Source organism: Lytechinus variegatus, chromosome 15, assembly GCF_018143015.1.
Source record: "Lytechinus variegatus isolate NC3 chromosome 15, Lvar_3.0, whole genome shotgun sequence".
Taxonomy (NCBI): domain Eukaryota; kingdom Metazoa; phylum Echinodermata; class Echinoidea; order Temnopleuroida; family Toxopneustidae; genus Lytechinus; species Lytechinus variegatus.
Window position 1 is genome coordinate 8,411,000 of NC_054754.1, and position 21,840 is coordinate 8,432,839.

At 34.9% G+C, this 21,840-nt stretch overlaps 1 protein-coding gene across 5 annotated transcripts in view; it reads left to right on the forward strand.

Moving 5' to 3' along the window:
* Positions 1-1,309: 1,309 nt before the first annotated feature.
* LOC121428387 (axonemal dynein light chain domain-containing protein 1-like) overlaps positions 1,310-21,840 on the forward strand; it is a 34,681-nt gene continuing 14,150 nt past the window's right edge. For 4 of the 5 annotated variants that reach the window (XM_041624978.1, XM_041624981.1, XM_041624979.1 and 1 more), the window contains exons 1-18: positions 1,310-1,400; positions 4,276-4,428; positions 5,343-5,536; positions 6,347-6,450; positions 7,229-7,346; positions 7,734-7,819; positions 8,626-8,682; positions 9,101-9,209; positions 9,608-9,682; positions 10,766-10,860; positions 11,389-11,481; positions 12,291-12,357; positions 12,873-12,910; positions 13,738-13,858; positions 14,998-15,126; positions 15,803-15,942; positions 18,516-18,575; positions 21,113-21,200. In XM_041624978.1, coding sequence (XP_041480912.1) covers positions 4,293-4,428; positions 5,343-5,536; positions 6,347-6,450; positions 7,229-7,346; positions 7,734-7,819; positions 8,626-8,682; positions 9,101-9,209; positions 9,608-9,682; positions 10,766-10,860; positions 11,389-11,481; positions 12,291-12,357; positions 12,873-12,910; positions 13,738-13,858; positions 14,998-15,126; positions 15,803-15,942; positions 18,516-18,575; positions 21,113-21,200 — 1,710 coding nt within the window. In that variant the 5' untranslated portion in view covers positions 1,310-1,400; positions 4,276-4,292. The remainder of the gene's footprint in view (positions 1,401-4,275; positions 4,429-5,342; positions 5,537-6,346; positions 6,451-7,228; positions 7,347-7,733; positions 7,820-8,625; positions 8,683-9,100; positions 9,210-9,607; positions 9,683-10,765; positions 10,861-11,388; positions 11,482-12,290; positions 12,358-12,872; positions 12,911-13,737; positions 13,859-14,997; positions 15,127-15,802; positions 15,943-18,515; positions 18,576-21,112; positions 21,201-21,840) is intronic. The other variant, XM_041624983.1, reaches the window with a different exon arrangement.

Genomic DNA, 21,840 nt, shown 5'->3' on the forward strand with positions numbered 1-21,840 from the left:
TCACCAATAGGGGACGGGGCCCGAAATTATCTTCACCTATATTTTCCCTGATCAGTCACTTTTTAGTTTTATTCTTATAAAACAACATAAACATGAAATAATCTCATAAGCCTTATAAAAAAAAGTGCGAGCGCGAAGCGCGAGCGATTTTTTTTTACTTTCATGTATTTTGTCCCGAAAATTTAATATTCTGGGCAATGTTATGTGTGATCCTGAACAAGATTCATAGGGCACTAGATGGTTACTGCGAACGCCAAGCACGAGCAGAAATTTGTATTAACTGTTCTAGCATTATCAAAAAGGGACCTGTTAAGGACTACTTACAGTTACCCACGAAGACTGTATATATTTCAATAATGCGAGCGCGAAGCGCAAGCAAATTTTTTTGACATTCCGACTTAAAAAATGGTCATTCTAAGCACTTTTTGTATTAATAAATCGGATAGGTATGTAACTAAACAATTGATGCGAGCGCGAAGCGCGAGAAGAAGAAAATTGAGATTTTAGACCTAAAAGCAGGACATATTTTGTATTTTAATTGGGTATCATTAATAATGCGATCGTGAAGCGTGAGCAGACAATTATTGATATTATGATGTGAATTTTTTTTTTATTATATTTTTATTGGAGAATCATCGAGGATCACAATATATACAAACAGATAATTTAAGTACATTTTGAATAAACAACATGCAGGCTATCGCGCATGTTTTAGATTTAGACCTAGAATCTGGGCATTCTGAATACATTTGTTTAATGGAACATTATGGAATACACGTAGACAATATGAACTTGGCAAATCAAACAATGTGACAACGCAGTGTGAGCTTAAAATGCTGATATGTAGACCATAAAACAGACATTTTACAGAGCACTTAAATTTGTAAATGAAAAAAATAATGAAAGCTCGATATCCGAGCTAAAATATGTTTTGTATATTGACTTCAAAACTTGCTCCATATCAGCCTATTGAGCAAGATATGAATCTCATCGAACAGGCAATCCTGGCAAGAAGCGCAAGCAAAAATTTTATATAGTAAACATGAAAGATTTTTTTTTGCAAGTCTTCCCCTCACATTATTTCATTCACTCGTCTTCCTCCTCTTATTTTTCTCTTTTTTTCCTTCTGTCTTTCTTCTTCTTTTCCTTTTTCTTTTCTTCTTTCTCCCATTTCTTTTGCTCTGCCAATTTTTTTCTGGGGGGCACCTGGGGGGGGGCACCCCAGGCCCCCCGTAGCTACGCCACTGGTTATAAGAGATTTTTAACTTGAGTCGTGAAAGACTAACGAGGGTAGCCTATACGCACAAGCTAGGTGCGGCGCGGGTTAGAAAACTAAGTGGAGTTAACAATGTTTACAAACGCTGTTTCGTTGACAACAAGCCGCTGCGAAGACGAAGTCGGTGAGAATTGTTTCTGTTTATCAAATAAAATTATCCTTTTTATTATATTTTTTACGATAACATGAAGGTATGATTAAAAAGGGATATAAATACGGATAAATTTGATTAAGTGTAACAATGATGTTTTAGTTGCAGTTTCGTACCAACCGAAGGATATTTCTGCCTTAAAAAAAATTGGGTAGGCCTAGCCCCATACATTAAGAAATGTGTTGTGTGGTCGTAAATCTCTTGGGTCTTGCTGCTGCATGCTGGCTAATCTTGTTCATCGAATGAGTGCTAACGACCATGTCCATGACCGGCCATGGCTATGGCCATGCGAAGTGAGTCGCCATCGGCAATAATCGGCGGTCGTAAACCTTCAGTTTGCCCCCCCCAAAAAAAAAATTCTTTCCCAAATCGTTGACTTTGTATGAGAAAAGTATCCACAGCACAGCACAGATCCTCACTCAAAATTAGGAAAACTTTTTCTCCTGAAATTGCTGCATAAGAATAGATAAGATAAGATTGAATGTGACGAATTGCGCACTTCCAGAACAGCGACACAATGGGTAAATTGTGAGTCGCCGATTCAAAACATCCAATACATTTACTATTGTACAACGCCTAAATAGCTTGTTGTACGCGAACAAATGGGAGGCTGAATGTCAATCATTTGTACCGTTGCACGAAAGACATACCATCCAAAATGTACCGTTGCACGGCTAAAGGAGGTGACGTCACAATACGATTTAATTCATGGCGCTCGGCAAAAATGAAGGCGCAATACCCCTATAAGCCTGCTGGCATTATGCGCAATTCTGCCCAAGGTCATTTGCGCTTATGGGATTTTGCTTTTCGCTTTCAATTTTTTTTGCTCCCTTTTCATAGATTACTATTTTCGCTAAATTCCGAGGTGTACAACACAAATAGCGAATATTCTTATTCGTACAATGGTGCGAGATTTCGCATTCGGTGAAAGAAAGAGACGCTATATTCTCTAATAGAGCATCCTTCTTTCACCTCATGCGAAATCTCGCACCATCGCACTCATGCCTTTTCGCTATTTGTATACTAGTGTAAGGTTGAAAAAAATATAAGTTTAGTAGAGGAAAATAATATAAGTTCAAAGCAGCAACTCAAATCAATAAATAATCAAACCAAATGGGAAATAAGTTAAACTGAAGCCGGAGACAAAAATAAACAGAACTGCAACCGAAGGAGTCTGGTAGTGCTCTGCTTTAATTATCTGGGCTACTTTGCCTCAGCTAAACTCATTCATGGTACAATTTACATAATCAAGTAAAGTCAAACAATCAAAATGATAAGAATGGATGGATCAAACTAAAATGTAAGAACCCAATTCATAAGATAAACCAATAAGGAATGAGATGAAGATGACAAAGATGTCTGGTGATTATGTAATAATGGAATTAGAAACAAGGGAGTCAGGTAAGGGATGAAATGAGTGGAACACCTGAAGAGAGAATAGAGAAGGAATGAAGATGACAAAGAGTATCAGAGGAAAGGCATTCAGAGTAGAATGAATGAATGACAACTGAATAATAACCTAAGTTTCAGACTGCAAGGGCATTACTGAAAAGAAATGCAAGAGAGCTCAAGTTTAGACAGAACAGAAATGTAAAACAGCTGAAGAAAACACAAGTCAAAAGAAATGAATAAAATAAGAAAATGAGAAAATAACCATCCTACAATAGTACTGTACAGACATATTGTACACAAATTGCATTGACTCAGCTGTGTTGTTGAAACCTCTCTGTAGGTTGAGATATGCATAGAGACGCCACCCCCTCTTATTTTGATAACATTTGTCACCCCCACTTTCAAAATGAATTGATCATGAGCATCACTTTTTTTATAATCTATATTTTGATACCAAATATTGTTAACTTGAGCGGCAGCTTTGGAAACATCGATTGCTTAGTGTGGGCGTCTCAATTCGTCGCCCGAGACAAATGGCAGCTAAAATTTGCACTGTACGGACCAAGTTTGCAAGTCTGACTTTGACTGCGCTAAACATCTTTTCCTTTTGCTGGCTCTTTTAACCAAACGTTGCAGTTTCAGGGAATTACTGAGGAGTAATATCAGATGCCAAAAGACACTTTTCAAAATTGCAAATGATTTCTAGAACCATTTTGGTCAGGCAGTGACAGGTGAGTGGCGCAACAGTAAAAAAAATGCACATGGCGACTCACTGCGCATGGACGTTAGTAATAGGGTGACTGCACTCAGAAAAAAAATCGCCCTTTTCACCGCATTCACACAGCCAAAAATGGTCATATAGTTTTGAGGGAAAAATCAAAGTTCAACGCATTTCTGACATACGATCCCATTATCCAAATATAATGATTTTGGTATCAAATTAAAGATAATAAAATGCTCCAAATAACATTTGGTTACTAACATAATTTTGACGGTGGCATTAAAAAAGGAAGTTCAAAGTCTCGTATCTTGTGAAAAAATGTACCATAAGTTTGTAAACTAGCGGGTTTTTATAGTATTGATAATGGCAAATCCAATGGAAATACTAATTTTTTACCTTTCCTTTAGGATCAAGTGTCAGAATCGATTTCAAAATACCTTTCCCTCACTAGTACTTCAGAAAGCCCAATGCAAAACTGCACACAATATATCTGCACTCTGTGTGTGGTCATGTGTTTCAGCTGCGTGTGTGTTGTGACAAATTATACTACAGAGCCTATTGGGAGCATTTTGCTATTTAAAATTTCATTTGAAATTCATTTGATTATTGCTCAGAAACCAATTCATGGATTACTATGAAATTTGGTAGATTTTTTTTTCATTGAACACTGCTCAGCATTCACTAACCATCAATTTGAAGTGGGATAATAATTATCTCTTTGTAACATATTTTCAGATTAAAGCAAGACAGATATGACGGCAGTGGCAGTTGCCCCTGATGTTGGGGATTTTCCCAAAGTTCCTGACCCCACCCCTATGCCTGCAGACACAGCATCAAATAGTCCAGCACTGAGAAAAGAAAAGGGTGTCGTCTCCAAACAAGAAAATGGTAAGTAACATGCAATGAAAAAAAAACAGAATCTTAGATGGTTTCATTCAAAGGTTGTTAGTATGAACCTTTCAAATGAGATTGCTTATGAAAATTTTACTACTTGTATACTCACTTTTTGTTAGTAGTAGACATTCATAGGTCAATTGTCTCATTTTTTTCTCCTTTTTTTTCTTCTTTTCCTTCTAATTTTGCTTCTGTTTTCCTTCTTTTTTTTCATTCATATTCTCCCCCTCGTTTTCCTTCTTTCCTCCAGAATCCTCTCTTTCTCACAGGTATTACTCACATGTGATGCAATTATACCATATTGTAATAATATTCATCCATTGATGTTTATGTTTGTCTCTAGAACTTTTCCTATCTTTTTGAGCCATGTATTTGACCTATATCACCAGGTTAAATTCTTATCAAGTTATTTGTCATCATATTTGTTTGTACTTACAATTTGGTCACCTTGATTCTTAAATGGTCACAGCCAACTGAAGAGATGTTTAAAAAAAAAGTTGATTACGGTACCCTTCAAACTGTAACAGATGTTATTTTGCTTTATAAAATTTCATGCATGAAACTTATATCATTTTGTGAAAATTAGTTTAGCTATTCTTTTTATTGTTTTTTCTTTCTTGTTTGATTACTATTTATATTTAAAAGTGAGAATGGATCCTTTGCAAAATTTGCACATTTTTTCCAGAAAAAATTATAAGTATCACATAGTCAATGAAAACTTTTATCTATGCTTTGATATTTTTCTTTTAATCCAGTTGGCTAAAAATGAAAGACTTCTTTGTCATATAAACATGACCTTGGTACTGTAAAGTCAAAGAAACATTTTTCAGCCATTGATAGTTTATATATATATTTCTTTGCTCCAGCATTATATTTAATGAGTTTGTGAATGTAATCTTGTAATTCAGGAGGAAGTCCTCTCCCAGACTTGCGATCCAGTGATAATTATGTCGACAGAAGCAAACCATTGCCAACCTCCCTGCAGAGTGATTTTATTCCAGAAGACATCTTGAATGCACTTACACAACTCCCTAAACCAGTCAGCAAAGATAAGCTTAAAGCTCCCGGAAAGGCCAAATCCAGTTTTCCTACAGATCAAAAGGTAAGCAGTAAGCAACTTGAGGTGTTGTTAGATCACTGGTACAGTGGTTGTATGTGGAGAATCATTGTACGTAGAGCTGTTATGGCTCAGCATAAGTCCTGGACTTTGAACCACAAGGTCTTGGGTTCAAATTCCACCGCCCCACTCACGTCCGGGGGGGGGGGGGGCACGTCCATTGACGAGTGGATACCATATGTGACCCTGGGGTCCGAAAAGCACCCTAAACAAGTATTTTCCATATTCTGAAAATGCACCCCTTAACGAGTATTGATGTATGAAACCCTACCCTTAACAAGTATTGGAAACAAAACAATAACCTTGGCAATTATTCTCTGAATTGAACCCCTAAACAAGTACAGCGATATTTTAATGTCATGAACGTCAATTTTACCTTTACCTACATCACTGGGCTTGGTACGTCCCCACCCCAGTCCCACACCAAATCAAACTCTAAACACGTAGTGTTGACTGTTAAAGTACATATAAAGAATGTACTTTTTGCCCAACAGTCAACTTTATTTTGGTCTTTTTACCCTCGCGTGTAAGAAAGGTTCTCCAGTCGTTCTTTAAGTTGCTTTTAACTTATGAACAGCTTTATGAAAGGCCCCCAGGCTAGCCTTGCTAAAGCCAGTGTAATAGTATGCTGCGCTTAGAAACATTTTTGATAAGCATTTTTGATAAGCATGATAAGCATGTTTCATATGAATATTATTGTATTGTATTTTTCATCATCAAAATTTTCATTAAATTTCTTTTGATATGGTATGTTGCTTATTTGATTGTTAATTGTTATTATTGTCGTTGTTAAAGGCCATTAAGAGTGGACCACCTGCCAACGTATGGAACTTTCCAAGCAGGAGAAGGAAATTCCAACATTTGACAGATCAACCTGTTTCTGTAACGGGAGCAGGAAGGTGAGTAGTCTTTGAGTCGGGATTAACCAATATTATAGTCTGTAGGATATATTGGTGTAAATGCAACCACACTCCTTATGACTTATCTGCAATCTTATTAGGATATGATGGCATTTTACATATCCTTTTGAAGTGTAAACAAATTTAATGATTTAATTTGAGGTTCAGGCTAATTTAGAATACTATTGAAATATAATACATTTTTCTTGACAAGCCTGCAGGGTAGAGTAAATGCCAAATTGCAGCTGATCATTAAGTTTGTATGACATCACTACAATTGGGAATTTAACAGAAAAATTGATTTTATTGGAGGAACCATGTAAGAATTCTTTTTACTAGTAGTATGAAAATGAAGAAACTATAATTTCTTGCATGTATATCTATGGGCATTTAATCCTTCAAAATTCTCTCTCATTATATTTCGTATTTAAGGTGAGCATCAAATTCTTATGATAGCACAAATATGGACATTGAAAATGTGAACATTGAAAGAGTGTAATGGTTTTACGGTACACCATGTATTATTTCATGAGCATGTTGAAAGATTTTGAATATCTGACATGCACCTGCTATTTAAAAGCTATTGCTTTACACCAGGGGAGCGTTTCATCAACATTTTTGTCCGACAAGTTGTCAGATCTGACATCTTTCCTTGATTTTGATTGGTTGATAAGCAATGTTACTATGGTAACTGTCGGATAAAATAGGACTTGTCGGATAAAACGTCTGACAAGTCCTTCATGAAACGCTCCCCTGTTCTCATTTGCCTATATTTCAGAGACATATCTTTCCTCTACGATGTTGCTCTTAACGGATCCAATGACCCGAAGCCGTTAGCAAATGACCCAAGTGGAAAACGTGCTATTGAGAAACAGTCGCAGAGTCATGGCAATAAGGTATGAGTCCACCATTCATAATCATATATCCTTTTTATTCCCCCCCCCCAAAAGAAGCACTTGTATCTATTTATTTTTTCCAATTTCCCCTTTGTACATCACTCGTTATTCAATTTTACTGCCCTGTCCTGACGATGATCAAAATTAAAGATAAAAAATTTGAACTCATAAAACATAGCTCTCCTTTGAGTTTATATCTATCATCTTCTATTATTATAATGCAGTAATATATTTTTCAACATGTATTGATGAATATATGTTCTTTGTAAATATGTTTTTTAATATTAAGACAGTAAATATTTTTCAACGTACCTGTGGAGTATTTAATTGTTTTACTTCGGCTCTGTGATTTAACAAATTTTCTGGATGTTTGTGCATTTGTTTTAGGGTATGGCTGTTCCTAACACACTGGTCCCATCTGAATATCATGTTGTTAAAGCAAAGGGTGTCCAGCATTTAGAATTCCAAGAAGAGTAAGTATTATGATCCCTGCACCCTGTAATAGAAAGAGGTACAATCAATCTTAAGATTTATTGCAACCCTTTTGTCCTACATGTAAAGTAATAATAATGATAGCCAATTTTTATGAAGCACTTTGCCCAGAATGGCTCAAAGCGTGTTACCTCGGTCATTGGATTCATTTCAATCCCGCACGAAAGTGCACAATTTCCACTCCCTGGGGAGCATTCCTTGCATTCATCGCAGCCTCATTTTGCTGCTGGCAAAATCAAACATACAATATCTTGTGCATCCTACCGGGTACCCATTTAGCACCTTGGTCGAGAATGGCACAGTGTGGATTAACGCCCTGCCAAAGGAGGCTAGACCGCCCTCTGTTTACAAGGCGAGAGTCAGAACCACTACACCATAGCTCTTCCACTATCTAAAGTAATTAGATGTACCTTAAATGCAGATAATATCAGTTACGTGAAAATCTGGATATAGCTGTCTTTCCGAGCAGAACTAAAACAAGATTTTTATTTCTGCTTTTTCAATGATACTTTTATACAAATCGATGTATCAAACAAATAACTTTTTCTTATTGGCCTGACTTTTTAAAAAATACATAAATATTGGGTTACTATGTGTTAAGGGAAGTTTGTCACACTAACATTTTTAAAAGTTACTGATGTTTCTTCATTGCAATTTTTGCTATTTAAAAAAAAAATCATGTTCTTTAGAAACAAATGTTTCAATTCATTCATCGCACATGATGCCTTACATTTCACTGGACACTTTTATCAATCAAAAAGTTTTGATCAATTTTTTTTTTCATCAGGAAATTTAGTACACACCTGAAGAATGAGGATGAGGCTCCAGTTGTGTTTCCATCACTGTAAGTAGTCACTCTCAAGAATCTATTAACTATTTCATATTTTTATAATGCATGTATTCTAAAATTGTGGATTTTTTATCAATGAAGTTGATTTGAATTTGAAATTGGAATCAAATTTGTTGAAATTTTCTTGTCTCGTTAATTGCACAGTTATTATAATGATAATACTTTGTTTACTTTATAGAAATACTTTATTTTCGGAACTGAATGCAAGAGCGCCACAGACTTGGTCTAGAAAAAAATGTCATGAAGCACCATGTCAAGATTTTTGGGGCATTGTGAACATGCAGAGTGTCATGCAAAATTACATGGGTGGGGTATGATTCACCCCATCAGCCAGTTTAGAAAATGTGATTTATAAGCCTCCTATCGTTTCTTTTTCTTTAACTCTGTCTCTCTCTTTCTTTCTCTCTCTCAGTAAACCAACAAGCCGATATGAAGTGATGCAGCTGAAGGAATCTCTTCAAGCCATGCTGAACAAGGCTGGAGTCAACGATGAGGGAGTAGAGGTCAAAGGTCCCACACAGGTCAGTATTGAGGCCAAGATATAGATCGTCAGAAATATGGTTAAGATTTGAAACACATCCCTTGTGAAGGCTAACAGTTCAAAACAGTGATAAGACAATGATTTGTATAAATTGCTGTAGTGAATGATATTTATTAAAAAAAAAAACTGTGAAGTCAGATCAAATTAAAATCAACATATTTGTATATCATGAATGTTGATATTTCACTATTTTACTTCAAGATGGGAAATACAAGATTGCAATTTACTTGCGTTTTCATTCATGTTGTAAATTCTGTCAGGGGATGAAAACTTTTTCATTTATTTGGTCACAACATGTATTTAAATAACTACCACAAAATATTCAGATCATACTGAACACATGTTCATCATCTATCCATTCCCCCCCTTTCTTTTCAGATGCATAACCTCCTAGAACTGGTGAAAAAGGAGCAGAATATCTACAACATCATTTTTCATGAGCTCATCAGACAGGTATGCCATATCTATTAATATTAAACACTTTGGCCCGTATTCTAACCTTGGGTTTTAATTTCAACTCTGGTTTAGTTTGTGGTTTAATTATGGAACGCCTACTGTGACACTAATTTCAAATAATAGAGGTTCCATCTGTCAAAAGCTTTGACACTCTGATTTTGCTTACCAGTATTCTTAGAAATTTTACAAAGATTGGACTTTGCCTGTACATTGTCCAATGTGTTAAATTGCTACAATCTTGAGATTTTTTAACATTTGTAAGAATTCATGCTAGATAAAATCATAGAAGCAACAGAGTTTATGAATCTGTACAGGAAACATATGGTCGTTGTATGCTTCCCCAGGGCAATTGTATGATTAGAGGTATATGATCAGTAAACGGGACACTAGTACTCATGAGAGCTTAAAGGGATTGTTTAACTTTGTGAGCAGCTGATTTAAAAAATTCTCAAACTGAGACGAAACATGTGTATGAGTGCCTGTATTTGTCCTCAAAAACTCTGAAACAGACTTCAGTATAGGATGAAAAACTGTAATTTAGATACAAGTAGCAATTTATTAGCTTGATTTTGAGAACCGTCTGGTAGACAGGCCTCAGCTTATGACCAGTTTTCTCCAATTCAAAAAGTCTGTTGGCTATGTTGACTGCCTGTATCTCCTATACACCCGCTATGAGCTGCGCTGTACATTCAGTGCATACCTTGTACACACTGTATGTAGGTCGTGCTGTGTTCATCTAGAGTTAATGTGTTGTGTTGCACAGATTCGCTCTATACACATAGTCATTGAAACCAACTCCCAATTATTTTCAAACTTTGGTTTACATCTCCAAGGTTTTAAAATTGATCCTGTATATATAATACTTTGAAACTTTTGGGATGGTATTATTACATTATAAGCCTAATGTTTATTCCATTTTCAAGAACCAAAATGATAATTTTTAAATCAGAACAAAGTGAAATGATCTCTTTAAGACAAGAAGCAATGTCCAATGTGTTGTTACCATCGTTTTATTTCATGATTTCTATGAGATGGAATTTATATATAGGTATATATTTGTTAATATTCTTTTTGATGTAGGTGAGTGTGGAATGTATTGAGAGAGGTGAACTATTATCATCAGTCAGAGAACTCTACAATAAACTCCTTGATAAAGTTCCTCGCCAGATCAAAAGGTAAGTGCAACAGTTTCTCATCAGTTTTATTGAAAGGCAGAAAATTATAATTATGATGATAACTGCAACATTATACGACACAGGAATTTCTCATTTGTATAAATTCAGGACGAGCTTTCCTAGTCCAGGGATAAAAAGAATTTATTGTGGGAATTTTATCATAGACTATCCATTCATTTGATGAAATTAAGATATGCTAAAAACTGTGTAGAGATTGATTGAAGCACAACGTTATGTCAGAGCTGCCAACTAGTACTGATTTTCCGTATTTAGTAATGAAAATAGAAAAGAATACTGATGGTTTCATGCAAAATACTGATTTCTTAAGTTTCAGTTTATGTGTTCTATGGTATTTCTGTGAAAATACTAATTTCCTCACCAAAATAATGATTTTCAGCCTTGAAAATACTGAAATGTTCTTGTTCAGGATGGCAGCTCTGTTATGTCCATCTACATGTTGGTTCTGGCAAGATGTTGTATGACTGTATGATAAATAATTAATATTGTACGTTTCTTCCTTTCTAATAGTTTGCACCAGGAAGTAATGGCCCAGAGAGCTCTTGACAGAAGGCTAACAGAAGAACTGTTCAGATTCAAGTCAACTATCTCAGATCTCACAAAGTAAGTAAAAGCAGATCAGATGCCTATAACATTGTGTTTAATTTTGATTTAAGTTGTCTTTGATTTCTGGATTTGCTTTGATTGCAACTCTTTCTGTAAATTAGGCCCCAAGTCGAGGCTGAAATTTTAGATTGTTTTCACAAATTTTGCACATGCATCCTTCTAGAAAATCCCACACTGTAGTTTGCTACTGGGGTTGGGGTAATTTATAATGTTTTAATGAATCCATCAAGAGAAAGAAAAGTAGCATTTAGAAATAATTTCAAGAGAATTAATTTGAAGTCAAAGTGAACTGTTCTTGTCTATCATTATGGTCAGTTATGACAAAGGTTAATCAAATTTTGGGAACACATGACAAACTAGTAATGCTAAAAAGCAAAGAAACTGGACAGCACAAATCACCATACTATAGGACTCTGTGGCCTATATTCTGAAGTCGGGTTTAACTTAAACTCGGGTTTAAAGTTGTGGTTTAAGTATGGAAAGCCAAAGTATCAAAAATTATTTTATTGAGTTGTATGTTTCTTATGTTTGCTCTTTCCTGATTCATCGATGGTGAAGAAAATAATTTATTTATACTTCCTAGACAATTTATCTATTTATTTATACTTCCTAGACAATTATGAAGCCAAATGTGCTGAAATAGGATATCTCTACTGTTAGTGATTATGTAACAAGTGGCTCTCCATACTTAAACCACAACTTTAGACCTGAGTTTAAGTTAAACCTTACTTCAGAATACGGCCTGTTACTTTAGAGAGATAACCTATTTTACGAAAGTAATATGCTTATTTTTTCCAATTATACAGTGAGCTATCTGATGTCAGGGAGCATGACAAGGTTGTAACTGGACAGGCCCAGCAAGCACAAGAACAGGTAGGTTTACCATTCAGTTATTCTTCTTCAAATTGGCAACATTATTTACTTTTATTACTGCTATTTTCTTTTTCCAAGTCAATGCCCAATTATTTTGAACTCCTGTTAATACTTTCAAGCATGGTCTTATATTTTAGTCTTCATGTGGAAAACAAAATTTGACAGAATTTTTAAATGATCGGTTGATGTTCAATTTATAAGCTCATTTGTCTGGCAATGTTACCTCAATATATGTTTGATTTTTGTTTTACCGCTGAAGCATGAAAAGGGAGTTCAGTCTGAAATATATAATGTATGCATATAATACACTGTTGTACTTGCTTTACCGTTTAATTACTTAGTATAAAAACTAAGTTTGATAATGGAGGCAGTTAGTAACACCATGTTGAGATGAGCTTATGTTTACAATGAATACACATATCTCTTTGAACATTCACTTTGCTGTGAGAATATAAATAAAGTGAATCAATCTATTTTCATGGTTGTTTTCATTGTGTTGTTCATTTGTGTGTTAGCTTGCAGCAGCTCTTGCTGAATCAGAGAAAAGTGCCAGGTAAGAAAACCCCTTTGCATCATGTAAGGGGGGGGGGGCATTTCATTAATTTTTTTTTAAAGTTTCATTCATTTATGTATATGTATTTTATGTTATGCAGGGCCTCCTAGTATAACAGTATTGTAATTACTGATGGGGCTACCCTGTTGAATAAAGAGGAGATAAATAAATAAAATAAATAAACTTTACACTTGACTGTTAGAATTTGCCTGTTCTCGCCTTAGAACGGCATGTCTGCCCCAACAAAAAGTGGATTTGAATAGTTAGAAAAACCTCAAATAACAAAGTAGTGATGTTTTACAGTTATTCTCATTTCACAAAAGAATTAAATGCACATCATGGATGATATGCAAATGAGAGAATCAATAATGTCATGCACTCTCTAGTTCTTTTGTATATGATTATATGAAATAATAGATTTTTTTCAGATTTGACAGTAATGAAGTATCTTCATTGAATCGCAATAGGTCGTATCAATGACAATCCACATGTTCAGGGAGGATTCAAGCCTTGTTTCAATACAATGAGGAACAAATTTAGATATTTCATATTTTATTTGATAAAATAAAAAAGAATAGTGAGCAGATGATGTCTGTAGTTCCCTCATTTACGCACCGACCAGGATGGAAAAGTCAGTTAAAAATGATTTTAATCTCTTAATTGTCATGTTTTTTTGTTTTAAAAGTAACCTTATGTGTGAAGTTGAAGGAAATGTCATTGTATTGTGTCTCTGGTTAATGATAGACATGTGTATTATAGATGCGTTATGGCTCCGTGGATACATCTTCAGACCTCTAAACACAATAGTATGCATATTTTTTGTTCAGTCTGCTTGGAGAGTATCATGAGCTCTATGAGCTTCAGAGGAGGAGACTTGAGAAGCAGGTGTTTCATCTAACCTCTGAGAGAGATCTATGGAGTAACGCTGCATACTCTCTAGCGTTGAAGGTACAGTTGTCCTATTCCAAGCTGGCAATATTCCTTGCTGAGTCTGTTATAACCTGTCACTGCAGCTTGTTCTAGAGATTCAGATTTCAGATAATATTGTTGTCTATAATGCAATCAGGTACAAATGAAAATTCATTTTGTTTGCACAAAATGATTTAGAATGCCTTATGATACACACAATCATTACATGAGTATATACGTAAACTTTATACAAATCAACAAACAAAAATAAGTGAAATTAAGATACAGGCTGGGGGGGTAATACCATTTTAGGTATGGCTATTAAATGCCCGGGATTAGATGCATGGATTGAAACAGGAACAATAGAATTTACAAAGCATGAGGTTCTGCCAGGAGGTGATCCCAGATGTTTGCCTGACCTCATCAAATTATAATATTTATGGAAGTCAAGGTTCTCATTGGTCAGGATCTCTGGCTTTTTCTAAAAAACCCAAAGCATGAGTAGCCTATGGTGAACAGGTTTTCTCTGCCACTCCAGCTTCTCTTTTTTTTATAGTGCTATTAAATTTAAGAAATATATCGTCATTAGAGACTTTTCAATCTTATTTTTGTTCCTAACATAATTTCTTAGCACTATGACACTCATCTAAAATCTTTGTCCTTCCATTTTTCTTGTGCATCTTGGAATATAATTTTTTTCTAGATAGACTGCGCTATACATGTACATGTATGAATGTCTATTATTATCATGAAAAACCTTTTAATGGTAAAAAGTTTGCTGAAATCAATGATATTCAACATCAGAGACTTTGATCTAAAACGATGGCACATAGATTATTGACCTTGTGAGATTATAACGCCACCAGTTCTACACTACTAGTATTTAAAAGGAAGGTATTTTATAAAGGACAAATAGCCCTGGCCTTCAACACAATCTACATTATTTGGTAGATTTTTCAAGGCCAATGTTGATAGCAAAGAAGAAAACAAATATTTATCTAATCAATTATATGATAATGTTCATATAATTCACTTGTAGTGTTTTTTTAATATATCTATAAATAAACTTAAATAATACCTATCAATTTGGGTTATATTTTATGTATATTAGCATAGCTCTTGTGAAATTATGAGTCACTTATCTTGTGTCTTTATGTCTCCTGTGTTGTAATTTGTAGGTCACTGAAGCCAACTCCTTGACCACTGCAAGAAGATTGCATGTCTGTGAGAAGGCCTGGTCAAAACTGACCCATCACTTTACGATAGTACTGAGTGACAGAGACACAGTTCAACTCTCACAGCTACAGGTAAAGCTCTCATTGATTGTCTTTTTTGTTATCGTCTCTGAAATTATCAATCAACAAGACTTCAAAACTACACTTTAGACTCTTATTTTTTCCACCATATTGATAACATTTTGCTTCAGAGGAGCCTGTGTTTGAATGTTTTTATAGGCAAATACTTGCGGTGAAGAAACATCACCATCATCGTCATTGCCATCATCATCGTCTTCACCATCATCATCATTATTGTCATCATCATCACCATCATCACCATCATCTTCATCATCATCACCATCATCATCATCACCATCATCCCCATATCACTATCATCATCACCATCATCATCACCAATATCACTATCATCATCACCATCATCATCACCATCATAATCATCATCACTATCATCATCAGTGTCATCGTCATCATTATCAGCAACATCACCATCGTCAACAACACCAACATCATCATTATTATCAACATTATCATCATCCACATCATCATCATCGTCATCATCGTCATCGTTATCGTCATCAAAATGAGCAAATGTACCAATTAAAGTTGAATGTGGCATTCCTCATGAACGTGAATGTTATGTCCATCCTCCCCCCCCCCATCCCCTCCCAACATATTACTGAAATCCCGAAATTCCAGTAACCTTTTATTTCGATCTTATTACATACCCTATTGTCATTTCTACTAGGTTCTGGTAGAGCGCCATCGCTTGTTGATGATAGATTTCAGCAAAGAACTCAAACAAGAAGATATCACATCTAGGGAGCGGCTTGCATTGATCCGATCAGGGATCAAGAAATGGATGGATCTCTTTTACGGTACAGTTGTGTAAGTATTCAGCATTTCTTGAACACATATTTTTGTCATTGTCTGTATCATTGTGATGAGTAATATGTTCCTTTAAACGTACAGAACACACATAGGAATTACCTTTTTTTTCAAGAAAATGAAAATAATTTTCACTTGCTTAAAAATACTATCGCTCTTCAAATTGGGTTATTTATTGAAGGTGAATGACTCCTGAAATATCCATCAACAATTAATGATAAGAAATAGCATGTAACATATAGCGTTTTATACAAAATACTGTTTCTAAGCACTGAGTTTTCAAAGAGGAGGATCCAAGTATGATCTTTTTATTTGTTCAGCCTACATGTATGTCCATCCCATTTAGTGTCCTTGTGTAAGAGAAATTTAAGCATGCCACTGCTAATTTAACCCTAAAATTGAAAATTTATGTTAGACATGAAACAATAACATTTAATGCATTCTACTGCCCTCTTAAGTTTTTTTTTTCTGTACTCTACAAATTCACTGATTAAATTAATTGAGGATGTGTATATCTGGAAGACCATGAAAGTGAATTTCTAGTAAATCAAGAAAAACAATGATTGGTGTGTGTGTGGCTGTGTGTCGGAATGATGATTTTGGTCAGTTTGGGATGGAATTCCAGGATGTACATTACACACAAGATGAGGTCATGTATAAGCAACAATATCCAATTTTGATCCCAATGCGGTGAAGAGAACATATTCATATTATTGATATGTATGACAAGTGTATAAGATTATTTATAGAATTCATGAATGAATTGCGTATCATAGATGGGTCATTCCATGGGGTTGGGGCAACAGAATCGTCCATGTAATGATGGTATATCAGCTTTTTCATTTCACAGAGAAGGTCATTTCAAATGGGGTTAAGTTTTGATGTGTCAATTTAAAGATGATGTCCAATCATAGTAATTCAGTTGGATATTGGGGATCTTTAAAACATTTGCTGCAAAACAAATACAAAGTTTTTACCACCGTTACATGGACATCACATAGGCATAACATTGATAATAAATTCTCAGGTGTGAATCTGCAATAGATCATGATGCTTGAGAAGTGAAACTTGATGAGACACCTTTATTTTTGCTGGTAAATTTGTGCATACATTTGCCCTCTTAACAAGAGACACGGTATTGGAGTTCTGGTATGTCACAAAAATTCCCCCAACCCCATGGAATGACCCAGATACAAGTTCATTATCTGTCCTAACTTACCTTTGTTGTTAAGGAGCTTCTGTTTTGCATGACGAATGCTCCTCCAATAATGCTTGAACCATCTTGGCGTGTGTCAAATCTGAAGTTTCGCCATCCAGATCTTAAAACTGTTTTCTTGGTGAAGGCTAAAGTAATGAATAAAACAACATTTTGATTAAAGGAAGTTACGGATGTTTCATGGAAAACAAAAGCTCCCTATTGTCATTACAGGAGAAACTAATTTGTATGTATTATTTCTTTGGAAAACTCAAGTTACACAGTGGAAATGAATAAAAAGACAAGGTTTTGTCTTAGGTAGGTTCACTGCAATACAATATTGGTTGTTTAGAAGTTTTCATGGAGGTTAGAAGGTCTCTCTCCCTTGGTGTTGGGAAAAATTCCTTTTCTACAATACTGAATGGTCAAGGTCAATGATTTAAAAGTCAAGTCAACCCAAACAAGATGTTCATTTGAATAAATAGATTTTTTTTTACTTTTTATTGGATATTTCTCTATTTATTCAAACCTGCTTTAGATTTAAGTTACACTTGGCCTTTATAGAATGGGGATTGAATTATCAAACTAATGATATTTCTTATAGAAATTTCTAAAGAATTTGTTTGTAGACTGCCAAAAATATTGAGTTAATCATTATAAGATATTGATGTTGTTTATCAACTTCTACCCATGGTTTCTATTATACAAATAATGCATAACACAAGGCTTTAAACATAATCATGCTTTTTGTTATGAGGCCCTGGTGTTGGTTGTTATGAGGTCTGGGGGAAATATTTCAAATTGACAATATTTGTGTGAGAAAGGCATTTAGAGGTCTTGGTCTATGCTTTCTGGGAACACAAGAAGTGGGGCGTCTTGAAATACTGGTGTTGGCTAAATATCTACATTTAATTGTAGGTATCAAGCATTTATATTTCTGCTTTTTGAAAATGTACATGACTTCCTGATGTCTCATCTTTTTTTTTTTTGGTTACTTTACTTTTGCTAATATTTTGCATGCCTCATTTCATCGTTCCCTTTCTAATCTTGCATGGCTAAATGTAAGATTCCATTTTCTGTGAGTTATATCATTTTCTCTAAAATGGATTCTTTCATTCTCATGTTTGCATGATATAAAATTTCTGCGTGAATTGTAATAATAATGCCATTATGTTATAACAGTTGTTGCATGCTTTATTCATCAATAATGAAACTTATAAAATTCATGCTTTACTTTCCAAATTTTCAGTATTTAAATTTTAACTTTCTGATTTTTTTTAAACATCATGTTAATATGTAATGTCCATCAGTGCATGCTTCATTAATAATGATTCTTATTGCATGATTTTCTGTAACTGTATCTTACCAATTGATATAGCGGGCAACTTGAAGCCAGCATCGTGGAGTCAGACTTTATGTCTGGGCGTCAATCATCCAGGTGAAGTCAAATAACACCTTTGTCACAAGCACCCTAAGAAAAGTTTTTTCCATTAATATGTGTTATTTTTGTTTGCACAGGTTGCTATTCAATCCTGTTTTTCTAGAGACATTGTGAACCTGTATTTAGCTGCATTCACCTGTGTTGAGCACTACACCTCTCTGACAAACATGTATATTGAGCACTGCACCTTTTTAGCACCATACACCTTTGAGTACCACACCCTTTTCTATAGCACCATGCACCTTTATTGAGCACTGAACTCCTTACATCTGTCTTGTGCATTACACCACTATTATAAGCACCATGAACATTATTTGTCCCTTGAACCTATATCTAGCATAGTATACTTTTTTTCTGGAGTACCGTTTCTTCATTGAGGCCTACACAGTCACCCTTTAGTTGAGATCATGCTCCTTCAATTTCACTCTTGGTGTCATTGCGGTTATTGCCTCATCTTCTCCCATTTCTATTTATGTAAAGCTAAAATAAAAGTGTTTGTATTCATTCTGTACAACATTGATTAATATTCCTCTTTGTCAAAAAGTTTGCTTTCCTATACCCAAGTGTACATTATCAATCAGTTTTATTCTGCAGTAATTTGTCTTAATTCAGTGGTGTTGTACAAAGGTGGATATTTTAATAAAGGTTTGGGAACGAGTAAATCCATATCATGTGAATGTCACTTTGTGTAACATGTGTTTCTGTGATATGTGCATTAGGCTGTGAAAGATAATACCAGTTTCAGTTTGATTTATTCTGGGATTGTTCACATTTGCATATCTTTTCAGGGATGAATTAATAGATGTACATAAATTGGGTGGGTTCCTTCAAATATTTCCTTTAAAAAAGAGAGGGATATTCTTTTAAAACCAACAAGTGCCCTGAATTTGACAGGGAAATGATTGAAGAAAAAGAACTCAGTGGTATTGTTAATATTATCCCTTTATTGGGGAAGGCATGCCAGTGTTTACATTTTGGGACATAAATGGGATTGAGGCATTTGCCCCATGCCACCTCCCCCCCCCCATTTCATATGTATCTTTATACACATCAAAATCTGTTGTCTATACCAGCGCACGGCACTGGCACCGGTTCGGCGATACATCCCAGACCAGTAAAAATTGCTGTCGGGCCAGTAACTTTCAGAAAAAGCCAGAGCTAGTGGTCCGACATGACCAGTAAAAACATATATCAAACTTGTACAATTGATATTTTCCCCTCTTTTATAAATTATAAAAATGGCTCTCCATAATGGAGAGATGGCTCTCATGAACTATGTTGTGTAGTTTTTTTGAGGGGGAAGGATGGGATAAAAGAAAGCAAAATAAACTCAGTCTTTTTTATATTTTTCTTTATTTTGGGGCCAGTAAATTTCATGTTTGGACAAGAGTGTAAAAAGTTAAAAAGTGGGTATCTACTGGTCCGACATGAACAGGTCGGACCAGTAGTATGGAGCCCTGTCTATAGGAGAGTATTTAATTCTTCATCATACAGTGAAACCATATAATACCATTGTTAAAATCCAAGGTGCCATTTATATTTATTTCTTAGACCATTCATATTTAGTTGTGCACTTTATCTGAAATCATGCCATTTATACATAGATCAGATAATTTGATTAAGTTGTAGGGGAATACTGTGAGCATATTATTTTCAAAAAGCAAGATTTCTAGAATATATTCTCACAGGGTGAAAAAATTGAAATAACTGGTGCATTATTGATCGTAATCGTTAGATTTCATTCTCAAGCATTGCAACAGATTTTCAATATTTAGAAATACTCCTCATTTTGAAACATGTAGATTGGTCTAAACCATAGTGCATATAAGTCACATGATTTATTCTTTTTCTTAGGGGGTGTTGCACGAAAATATTTGCGATCAATTGCAAATATTTTGTTGCAATTTTACAACTGATAGATCAACGTTAGTTATGGCAAATCAGATTACTTGTTTCAAGGAGAAGATTAGCAATCCATCACTAATTTGAAATTAACTACATGACATATGATTGATTTCGGGACCAAAAAGACTTGCAATTGATCGCAAGTTTCTTGCGACACCGCATTAGTCTGAAGGATGAAATCAAAACAACTATCATAGGAACCAAAAGTTTAATCAGAATCAGAGAATTGAATTATAAATCAATCAATTCATTCCATTTCATTTCTATATACATCATTAAGGATTGAAACATGGTACAAAGTTATAGATTAGCTGTGAGCATCAGAAAATAAAATATGTAGGGGCTTCTTTCTAAATCCTGTTTATCAAAATAATGTATTACTGTATACACCCTATATCCAAACCATCGACATAACAACATGCCTCTTTTGCTACTACATTATCCTTTTATTTTCCTTTAAATTTTGGGGGAAATTGCCTTTAGTCCTTTTCCCATAATTTTTCTCTTTTTTTCTATTTTGCAGTGGAGTATTAATCAGAATTTCTGTTCAGATTGTTGCATTTGACATGATCCTAATCTAATTCTTTAATATGAAAAATAATGTTCAAATACTTGTTTATTTTAATCAGAGCGAGTGATAAGATTAACACCATCCTTCAAGCTCCTAGCAGAGAGATGATCCAAGCTTTATATGAGGACATCCGTCTATGGGAAGAGGTATGCTAATGAAAATCTGTGGAGGTGTCATGGTGTAGTGTTTCAGTCACTTGACTCTTAAACCAAATGTCGAGGGTTCAAATCCCACCCGGCCCTAATATTTGGCAAGGCACTTATCCATGTTTGTCACTCTCCACCCAGGTAGGATACCCAGTAGGATGTGAAAGTCAATGTGATTAGATTGGTTGGACCTGCAATATAACTATTTTCCCTCAGGGCTTCTTCCCTCTGGGAAAATAGTAATTTAATTGCCAGTCCAACCTCGGATAAGTAATTCCCACTATACTTTCTCAAAGCCTGATATTATTGTATAATATATTTCTCTACAGTGTTTGTGGCACAGCTGTGTGAAATATATTATTATAAATTTTCTTTATTTTTATGCCCCGGCAGACGAAGTCCGCCCCCCCCCCCACTTGGTTTCCGTGCAATAACTCGAAAAATATGATTTAAAAATTTTTTGGTGTGTAGGTAGTAGATGACACCTAAATACAGGATAAGTTCGAATTCAGAGTCCGCAGGTCAAAGAGGTCAAAGGAAACGGCTCATTACATAAGCGAGTTGGTTTTCGCACATTAACTAAAAAACTATTTAAAGGATTTAGATATTTTTGGTGTGTACATAGATGACACCAAAATAC